Raw genomic sequence first — 10,971 nt, forward strand, 5'->3', positions numbered from 1 at the left:
AATTGTCTTTTGGCTCACTTTTATCGCAAACTGTATTTCTATCTGTATTTAGAGAAGTCAGCAGTCTGGGTTGCCCCATCTTCTCTAAGTCTTGAGGACAAAACCCTTGAAATCTGTAGTGCCTGCGATACCCACTATATCACTGCCGCCTGCACGCACAGAAACAGGCGTCAGACCAGCAACCCTTGGGAGACCCATCATCCATCACCTTGTATCTGGTATCTTGGTATTGTTATTACAGACTGGGAGTACTGGTATTGCTGTGACCAGAATTGGTCTTAACCACTAGTTTGCATTTCTTAAAAACTTCTTGCCTTTTATGTCTGTGCCTAAGACTTGACTGTTTTGCAAAGATACAAATACATATCAGAAAAGTAGCATCTGGCACCTGGTTTGTGCTGATTTTACGCAGGGGTATGCGAGGTCTCGTGCAAGGAATATTATGCCCTGTATCTTTTTTAAAGGATGTGATGAGCACCAGTTTGGATCTAGTCATAAACTGTATAGATGCTGTATACTGAAAAAATCTGAAAAATTCAAAGCAAAAGCTATTCATTATGCTGGGAGAAGACACTGCGACCGAAGTGGCAGGCACATGAAACCTCAAGGTTTATTTGGTCAGGTTCACGTTAAAGCTTATCGTAAACCAGTAGAAAGTAAAAGCAATGATTTTGGTGCTGGGCGGGTGAAAGCAGACGGTGTGAGCGGTGGGTGTCCTGTCTCTTCCCTCCCCAGGGTTGCTCTGCGGGGTTGTCTGGGTCCCATACATCCCCGCTGAATGTCCCGACCCTCGAGCCACCCGGCAGCACCCACCTGCGGGAACCCTTTCCTGGCCCCAGTCCCCGAAGCGTTTGAACGGTCTCACGGTCTGTGTGTCAGGGTTGGATTTTCTGTCCCTTTGTGCAAAAACCCCGCAAACTTCAAACGTATCTCTGGTGACATAACGACATTTCACATTTGATAACCGTGCATGATATAAATGACAACACTTGGCCATGCTTTAATTGCTGTGTACAGTTTTAATTTACCTACTTGCATTAACACTTAGCAAAGATTCTGCTTTGTAACAGCCGTTTCTCCCCCCCTTCCCACCCACCCTCCTCGCTGCCCGGGTGGCTCTTCCCTAGAGCAAGCCTCTGCGGTATTTCCACGGGTCACGGCAGCTGCATTTGCCGTCCGGATACAAACCCGACTCACTTCTCACGATGTTGCTGCAGTTCTGCTTGCCGTTGATCCATTTCAAGAATTTTTTCAGAGTCTCTTTAAATTGTGAGAAATTTGTTTTTGCTGTCTCTAGGCATCTTTTGTCATTGATTGAAGATTTCTAAGGGAAAAGAGTAGATACCGATGCACGAGTTACGGAGGAATTCTACCCAAATGCTGCACATTTTCTGTGGTTTCCTCAGCTCCCTGGGATGGAGGATGAAGCCGGCTAGCTGCTCTTCACCAGCCCCAAACCATTTCATACAATTTTTACAAATCATTAGTCAAATAAGACCTTGCTATTTGTCTTTGACTTTCATGGTACTGCAGATTTTTCTGGGTTGTTTTTTAGGGCAGGGGAGTTATCTGCCAAGCTCCCCAAGAAGAAAGGGAGTCAGGTCCCAACATTTCTCTCATAACACCCAAATCTGGGGACAGAGAGGGAGTGCGGGACACGCGGTGGGATCCCAGCAACATCACACCACGCTTGTTCTTAGCGCTGAGCAGAAGGGGATCCAGCTGCAGCAGTGTGGAGCTCAGCATGCATTTGGTTAGATGATAGATTTAGACATGGGTTTTTCTGCAACCTGCCGTAATTAGCAAATTGATGCAAATTTGGTTTTCTTCCTAAAGCCTCCTTCTCTGTTCCAGGGAAATGTCTAAGCACAGTCATTGCTGCAAGCACAGCCAGCAGCAGAACACATGCAAGCCCTATTTTCTATTCCCTTATTTTCTCTGTCTTTCTCTCTTTTGTATTCAAAAGGCAGATTCCTTTCTCTGTAGTATTCCCGGTCTGTATCTTTTCTGCTATTAATCGCCCTGTTCTTCCTGAAGGACAAGCTGTACAGGTCATTATTAATTGCACCTAATAAATAATCTTCATCACTGCAGTTCTAAATGAACTACGTTAATATAGTCCATATAAGAATGAATTTGTGCATGATAGACAAACCTCGAGATCCTTCCTTGAGGCTGCACCTGGTCCAAAATTAGAAAGGAGGAACAATTTCTTTGCTAACAAATCTCAAAACTTGGAATTAGAATTTACTAAAAAGTGAGCAAGAAGTTAAGTGACAGGTGAAGTCTTACTGAACAACTTCCACTAATGTTTCTTTAATTCCTTCGGGGAAATTAACTTTCAGGGAATGCTTGGTGGTTGCTTTAAAATCATAAGGACAGCTCCTGATATTTTTTCAGCACATCCATAGATTCAATTAAAGAATCATGCCTTAACCTCCATCCTATGCAAAAATGAAGGTGAAGGCATTGGTGCAGTCCAGTAGCTGCAGCGGCATTGCCCAGCTGGAGAAGGGACCATGGCTTTCCAGCTGCTGGATTGCTCGGCATGGGTCTGAGTGAGCTACCAGGCATTTGAACAAAATCACCAGGTGTAAAAAACCTGGATAAATGGATAACTACAAGAAAATATTTGAAACGCAAATCAAATAAATAGTAAAAGCTTACCTTCAAAATGGAACAGTGTTCTTCCAGCCTTTCCATGTCTTTTTCAACTCTCTTCATACACTTACATGCAGATATCTTTTTTAGTTCATGAATAAATTTTTCGGTGTTATTATGTGCACAACTTTCGTTCTAGGAGAAAAAAGGAAAGTAAATAGAGTTCTAGTTTACAAGCAGAAAGCTTCTCTTTCTTAAAAGAACTGTTGATAAATCATATTGAGTATGCTAACTGTTATTTTTCTCTGGAAATCTTAACTTCTTTTATCTGATTTCCTTTTTATACCTTCTTTTAAGAAGTTATGTTATAAGTACAGTCTTCATAACTACTATAACTGGAAACTTTGCAATAAAAATGGTCCAGTTTCTGTCAATGGTGAATGTGACAACATTGGGAATTTGATTCAATTCCATCTAAATAGGAGAGTGATTTTTTTTTTTTTTTCTGTCTGCTTGGAAGTAGAACACTTTCAGAGAGCTGCTTCAACCATTTTTCCTTATATCGCCAGTCATTTGGAGACCAGGCTTTACAATCAGTAACAGAAATTTCTGTTTAAAAGCATTAAAAAGAACCAAGAAAAATGGAGGTAGGGTATACTATTTATCTTTGTTAGCAATTAGAATGGGTTATTAGCCACATTCAAGTAATCTTTTAAAAATATGACGTTGTCTCGGTATTTCGGGACAGCAAGAGGAGCACGATTGCCTCTAAGTGGCCAGGAATGAGGTCGAGCCCTGGAGCTCCCTCCCTGCCCGGCCGGTCCGGCTGGGCTCCCCAGCTGGCAATCCCATCTCAGCTAGTATTTTACATCTTGCCTTTAAATGTCCTCAGACCTGCTATGCCAGAGGTTACCCTTTAAGTTCCTTTTGGAGACTCTGACTGATAATAATAGAATAGGAAACAACAGCTTCTTACCTGTACATGAAGCGGTTTGAAGAACTGCTCCTGAAAAGGATAGAAATCCGTTAGTTACAAATTGGAAATCATCTCAAAAAGCAAATCTGTGGCAGGGGAAGTGGAAAATGATTTACATTTATGGGCTCTTTTTCAGCTTCAAGTAAGCAAAGCATTTCATCGATTATTGTGTATTTAGTCTTGTTCTGCTGATGTGGCGATTCCTTCAGAGGAAGAAAGTAGCTGGACACCCCAGAGCTAAATAGTAACAAGAACAAGTGAAGATACATTTTAAAGGTGGTGTATTTGGGAGCTCGACTCTTTTTATCTGAAATGGGCTTTGAATTCAAGCTCGTCTCTCCTGGCAGATACTAAGCTCCCTTATATAGAGAAGCTGAGTACGTGCAGGATGTCATTACTATCTTATCTCATTCATAAATCATTAAAATAGGAAAGCAACAACAACTTGAGCAGTTGAATTAGAGGCATATCTGATTTGAGAAACATTTGTGATTAATGTTCTGGTAAACTCTTTAAAGCCTCTAACTCCAGAGCAAAGCTTCAATGCTAGCAAGAGCAACGTGCAAGGGCACTAATAATGTACGAGGTATTGTAAAAGAAGAACGTATTAACATCTGAGGAAATTATTCTACTTGTAGTAACACAGCCATGAAGCTGATTGTTTCCCGTCAGATGAGACTACATCCTGTATTGCAGTAAATTATTGCAGTTTAAAGATATCAGCACCTCTGGAGCTAATATCAGCCGAAGATGGAGCCCATAGGACCTAGTCAATCTGCATTTCTACAGCGTGACTTGGGCAGGCACGTGGGAGCGGAGGGGTGCACAGACACATACAGCAGCCTTGCAAAACTGACTACATTTCTATGGCAAATATCTTTTCTTTGACCTGAAAAGAAAACAAAAGGTTGTTTGTTCATCGTAATTACTAAGTGTGAGGGCTGGATCTTACCCTGACGTAACTGATTTTTATGACAGTGCTGTGCAAATCTTCAATCTTAGCTGTCAGCTGCAGCTTCTCATTCTCAGGGGCAATGTTCGCTTCGTTAATGATACTGGGACCCTCATGTAGCACTTCACAATGATAATGAGGTGCTTTGTGTTATATGCATGTGGGAACATGTAAGTGAGTGGGGAGAAGGGCTGAAACAACAGCGGAGCATTGTACAGCAGCGCGGTCATGGGGTGCCGTAGGGTGGGACCCTGGCGTGCCCGCAGGAGGGGAGCCAGGTTTTCCCCGGCTTTCGGAGGACTGTGGCTCTCCTCAACGCAATCAGCTGAGAGCAGAGTAAACACACAAGGGAGTTCACTTCTAGATAACTCTGTATTTGAAGAGTGAAATTGCCAGAGCGATTGCAGAGCCAGGGCTTAGATAACTCTAAGATAATGCAGCTCTAAAGAAAAAAAAAAATCTAATTTGTTCCATGATGGATGGCAATTAATATTACAGTTAATAAAAGAAGTGTCATCAAGGGAGTTCTCAGTGAGAAATTACTTCTGGTCACCAAGAAAAGGGAAATCACTGATCGTCGGCATTAGTCCCCACCACACCTGGCAGCGTAGTGGGAGGTTTGTAACCTGCCCCGGGAACAGCCCATGCTGCCTCACCCTGCTGCTCGCTCAGCAACAGCTCTGACTCCAGCAGAGAGCTGTAAGGAAGTCCTTTTATAGCGCAAGAAGAAATACGCTTGACAAGTGCTATTTGGAACGGGTTAGCGAAGAGCCAGACTCTCAGCTGGAGCACATCAGCACAGAGCTTTGCAAATGTCCCTGTCAACCTATGCCAGCTGAGGGTCTGGCCTAAATATTTCCCATACGGTCCAGTTTCTATTCTAAATCTATATTTGATTTTTAGATAGCGTATTTCATAGAAAAATGTCTGACGAAGTGCAGAAGTGGTAGATGGGTTTTACCACATTTGATTAGGGAAATCTTTGCTGTTGAGTCAGGGATACATTTCACATTGGATAGTCTTCTAAATGTAATACGAAAATTTGAGAGTGGATGATGTTTTAAGTTCTTTGTCTAGATATGTTTTGGGTTGTCCCTACTAGAAAATACAAGTCTGCATGTTAACTTTGGCCATGTTATTCACTCTCCATTTAACTTCTCCAGTTTGCAAAGCAGGTATTTACCTTTTCCGGTGCTATGTGAAAGGTCCTTGTAGCAACAACCACATGCGAAATGATTGTCATGGCTGCACTTTCCAACCCTGCTTCGATTCACCTGTCTGGTGAAACGCCTGAATCATTCTCTCAAAGGGCAAAATTTTAATATCAAACTGCTCTTGGCTCTCTGGTGTCCAGGCCCCCACATTTCCCAACCAAGCTGTTAGGAGACCAAGTAGCATTTGGCATCTGCAAGTTCTTTTCGACCAACAACCTGAGGTAGAGTTGATTAAAATGAGTCACTAAAATGAATGTTTAAATGTGCTAAACTGGCACACTGAAAGATGTAAAAAACAACAAAGATACCTCTGTACTTTCTCCTTTGTAAACTTCAATATCTCTTGGTAACACTAGGGAGTCTGTTCTGCTCCTCACCTCTGGAGGTGGGAGAGGAAGGGACAGGACAGTCTGTCTCCTTTAGCTTCTCCCACTTCTCTCCGGATCATTTGCCCTAGGGGAAGCTGCTGACAAGAGGTTCAACCACCATCTTGTTCGGTACAAGGATTTAATAACCAGATCCACCAGATGCTGTACGTTCATCTAAGCCATTAGGCAAATACTGACACCTACTAAATCCATTTATTGAATGATTTTCACACCAGATACCATTTGGAAGAATGTTGCGCCTTTTAATACTCACCCACTTGGAAAACATACCCTGGCTTAATGTCAAATAGCTTTAAAACTGCTGGAGAGAAGTAGCAAGATGTTATCGATAGGCTGACGCTGAAAGAATGCGGCTGTGCACAGGATGCATCTTTCAGCGATGCTGCAGGGGCCGGATGTAGGTACCGAGTCCTCTCGCCCCTGCACTGCCGCCTCCTGCTCACAGCCAGCACCTTCTGAGGGGCTTCAGACCCGACACAGCTGCAGCCGCGCTCTTTTGCTTTTAACTTTTTCTGTAATGAGAGGCAAGGATCTGCTGTACTTTATTAAACCCTTTTGATCTGTAGCCTTTCGGTACCAAAAAGATGTTTTATAACAAAGGTATTATGAACAGGACTGCTCACGTTTGTAACCAGCTGAAGACTTTCCAAGGGTGTTGGCAGAGAGAGTTTTGAGAAGCTGGGATAAGCAAGCAAGCACACAAAATTCTCCAAAATAGTGAAAAGTAATGACCAGTAAAGACTGGGAGTTTGTACAAAGAGGGGACGGTCTAGCTGGAATGCTGCAGGTGAACCTGAGGCGCACAACCCCTTTTTCAGGCTCGTTCAGAAAACAGCTAGTCTGAAATCTGCCTTCACCTTTCTATGACACTTGGGAGATTTTTGGAGTGATATTGAGAAAAGCTGACTAAAAGCCCGAGTGAGTACCAAACTGGCAGCCCTCCGTCTCCTCTGGCTCATGCCGCGGGCGCGGCGGCGGCGGGACGTGCGGCAGGCGAGGGCTGCCACCTAGGGAGCGGCCCCTGCGAGCTGCAGACACATCTTTATTTTCTCGTTTTCGGAGAAGAAACGCTTGCCAAACCTCAGCACATCCCGCGTGCGGTAACGGGAGCAAGGTGAGCTGCTGCTCTGTGATTTACCCCAGCCTAAGAGGGGTTGCCTGGGTGAGATGACCTGGTTTACAGTGCTAGCAATTTAATTGGTCTACAGAGAGCATTTTAACGAGGGAAGGTAGCATCAGGGGATAAGTGTATCTGCCATTCCCCAAGCACCCAGCAGCGATGACGGGGGGGTTCAGACTGCTCTAAAGGAACCATTTTCCAACCTTCCTTCCCCACCATGAGCAATGGTCCACAGCATCTCCTGGTAGTCCTGGCTCACTGCTTTACCTTCCCCTTACATTTATGCTAACAAATGTAAACTTGCTTTGGAAGCAAACTGAGCCTTTTGCCATGCTTTCCTCTCGCATCCCACAGGGTGGTGACCCCTTTCCTCCTTGGAAGGTTGTAACTGTTCCTCTGTTTCGCACCCAATTCCAAACAAGAGAGCAGCTTTGGATGCAGGACGTTGGATCCAGCTCTCCAAAGAGCTTTCAGCCTTTGAGTTGGAGGCTGTTGACTACCCTTTAAGACCAGCTTTTCAGCAGGCTGTATGTCAGTCTTGTGGAGACGGGGCTGGACCGTCCCCTCGGGTTTCTCATGAGGCTGTCCTAACGGACAACGCGGGCACCGTCCCAAAGCACAGATGTACCCGGTGTCACCCTCCTTCTGCCCTCTCACCCACTCACAGGATGAGATGCTTCGACCTAAAGCCACTAAAAATGTTGAACCTCCTTTTCTATGCACTCTGTATTTTTGTAGGTGGTGGTTAATGCTTTATTCTTGACTATTTTGGGGAGGCAGGGTGCTGATGACTGAACCTACCATTGTTTCTTTTTTCTTCCCTCCCTCTTCATATGATGACTACTGTGTCTGTCTTCCCCCACCCTCAAGAAACTCCTCTTCAGCAGTTATTAAAAACATTAGCTAATTCTTTAGACATGTTATATGCCTTAAGGAATCTCCGTATATCCCAGCACGGATTTCTTTGCCTCTTCAACCTGCCCTTTCCTGCAGGCAGTGTGGTGTTCGGGGGATCCCACAGGCACACCACGGCTTGCACAAGCACTGCTGTCTGCTAAATCCTCCATGAATCATGGTTTTTAGGGAAATTTTTTCAGGTGCTCATTGATGCCTGCAAAAGTAGGTAAAGATGACGGGCTGGGCTAGGATTGCTTCCTGAAGGTGAAATTCCAGTGGGAGAATCCCCTTGGAGGGGAAGGTGTGTGCCCGACAACCCCGATGGTCCACAGGGACGCAGGCGCAGCTGCGGGATAGCGCTGCTCCCCCATCCCAGCCCCAAATAGGATTTTTATGTCTGTTTGCTAAATGTTTGCTTTCTTCTCTATGGGTGAATCTTCCTGAGATGTCCAACTGGGTGGAAAAGGAAAGATGCTGTGGTGAGATGTTTGCCGTGAAGTGAAAGCAAAGAAAGAAACAAAATCCCGACTCTCTGTTTAAGTGCTACTTTTACCCAAATTTGAAAACACAAGTGTTCTTAGGTGGTATCTGGACCTCATGGTGATCCTCTACACAGGGGTATCAATCATCTGTAGACTATATAATCAACTTATGTATTTCTGAATAGAACCCCCCCAAAACTGTCAAAACCTCACCAGTAGAAGACCCTGATTCAATCAATCTAACTTTTTCTAGATGGAATACTCCTTAAATCACCACAAAACATCACAAAATAAAAAATTATGAGAGTTACACCTTTGTGCAAGAGGTTTATTTTGCATAGATTCTGTTAGAGTTTGGTTACATTTCAGAGTTCTGCATACAAATTTCCCAAATATTTAACTGTAAAAACCATATATGCAATGTATTGGCAGCACACAGCTGTTAGAACAGTCATGTCTCCACAATTTGCACTTCACATTTTTTACATTTTAAAATGATTGTCTGTGCGTCCGTAGCATAGTAATATTCTTCAGTTAATACAAGTACTTAAGCATAATTTAAAACATAACAGGTGCATCCTTTTACAAGACTTTCCTCTGAAAATGCCCCTAACCTCCCAAAGAGATGTGAAACTGCTCTGAAGGCATCTGGAAACCTCAGCTGCAGGAACAAAATGCTGAAATTGCCAGAGGGCGACAGCATTAAAACATATTGTATGAAGACTTCATTTGGTTGAAAATAAATAGAATATACCAGGCTCTTAGTCATCAGGTTTTGTTTAGGCAGTTTGTCCCTATGGGGCACTAGTAAAGTCATTTTTACATTCACATGCTCTGCGTGGGTATGAGCTATGCCTTAAGTTTGCAAGCAGACTTTTCAAGGGTTTGCTAAGATTTGGCGTCTTTGAGAGCCGCCTTTGGCCGTGTTTGGTGGCAGCCCAGGGGAGCCGAGGCCAGCAGCCATCTGGCCGTGGACCTGGGGCTGCTCCTGGGGGCCGAGAGGGAGGTGAAGGTGCTGGGCAGCATCTCCAGCCTGGCACCGATGGCTCCCGTCCCCATCTCGCAGGGTGGTTTTGTCCCAACTTTGAGAGCACTGGGGCTGTGGCTTGGGGTAGTGTGCTAGAGGAATAGTGTGACTGCAGATCCAAAGCTGGATCCACAGAGCTCCTCCTCGCACACCATTAAATAGCAGTTTCCTAAAGTAAATAATTATTGCATTTCTTCATTGTAAAAATAAATAATTTGAAGTTTCTACAAATAAATAGAATAAATAAATATGAATAGATATATGAATAAATAATAGCTCCCAATAGCCTTGCTCAAATGAGGCTATACAAAGCTCAGGTCTCCCGGCAGGCTGGACCAGGGGTGCTTCAAACTTCTTTGAAGACTACGCTGTTTCCTCCGAAGGGGCGTTGTGATTCAGGAACCTTAATAATTCTTCCAAATTACTGAAAAAATCCTCCTCTTCCACTGGCTCCCACTTGTCTCCCTTGGGAGCAGACAGAAAAGAGAAGAGTTAAAAGAACAGAATCTGGACACATAAGTTGCATTCTGTTCCCTGACTGTAGTTTTTTTCTTAATAATTAATTTTAAGACCACGAAGGCTCTGAGGAAGATAATGGGGTGGGACAGCAAGTGGCATCTAGTGCAGCCGTCCCGCAGCGAGAGCAGCCTCTGCCCCTGGGGCAGCAGCGGGGGGCTCCGGTCCCCATCTGCACCGCGGCACCTCCGCCAAGTGATGGACCTTCTCTTAGGAAGGAGACATCGGGAAGAGGTGAGCATGGTGAAGCAGAGCAGAGCAGAGCAGAGGAGGCACCAGGGCCATGGCCAGGTGACAGCTGCTGGCTGGAAACTGCTTCCATCAGCCACCCGACCGGGAGGCAGCCGCGTGCTTTAGTCAGGCACTTGTTCTCAGTGCAATCAGGGCAAACACCAGTGTCTTTTAGAGTCATCTAACCAACACAAAATAGCAAGCAGAAAATCCAACCCAAACGTACCATCCCCCTGAGGCATGACTTTCCGGCATCCTGGATTTTCTGCAGCTTCTGGACTATTAGTCTCTCCTTCGACCTCTCTTCGCTGCTTTTTAGGGCTTCAATAAATCCTTCCAGGTAGGCGGTTACGTTCCCTCCCACCTCCATCATGTTGTTCTGGAACAATAAAGTTTAGTAATTTCTGTCTTTTCTGTACTGTATTGCTGGCACAGGTTGTATCACGTTAATGCAATTAAAATGCCTACCACAAGAAATAATGTTGCACAATAATTTGAGGCCAACACTTGATAGTAACTTTGGACACCTTAGAGTAAAGAACCAACTATGCAACCCAGTGCTTTCC

General features: G+C 44.4%; 1 protein-coding gene across 1 annotated transcript in view; it reads right to left on the minus strand.

Moving 5' to 3' along the window:
• Positions 1-1,123: 1,123 nt before the first annotated feature.
• LOC104077773 overlaps positions 1,124-10,971 on the minus strand; it is a 10,835-nt gene continuing 987 nt past the window's right edge. Inside the window, exons 3-8 of the mRNA XM_009579137.1 lie at positions 10,632-10,784; positions 10,084-10,123; positions 4,530-4,651; positions 3,578-3,607; positions 2,668-2,796; positions 1,124-1,324 (exon numbers count right to left, since the gene is read on the minus strand). Of these exons, the coding sequence (XP_009577432.1) occupies positions 1,124-1,324; positions 2,668-2,796; positions 3,578-3,607; positions 4,530-4,651; positions 10,084-10,123; positions 10,632-10,784 (675 nt within the window). The remainder of the gene's footprint in view (positions 1,325-2,667; positions 2,797-3,577; positions 3,608-4,529; positions 4,652-10,083; positions 10,124-10,631; positions 10,785-10,971) is intronic.

This window comes from Fulmarus glacialis, unplaced genomic scaffold, assembly GCF_000690835.1.
Source record: "Fulmarus glacialis isolate BGI_N327 unplaced genomic scaffold, ASM69083v1 scaffold3376, whole genome shotgun sequence".
Lineage (NCBI taxonomy): Eukaryota > Metazoa > Chordata > Aves > Procellariiformes > Procellariidae > Fulmarus > Fulmarus glacialis.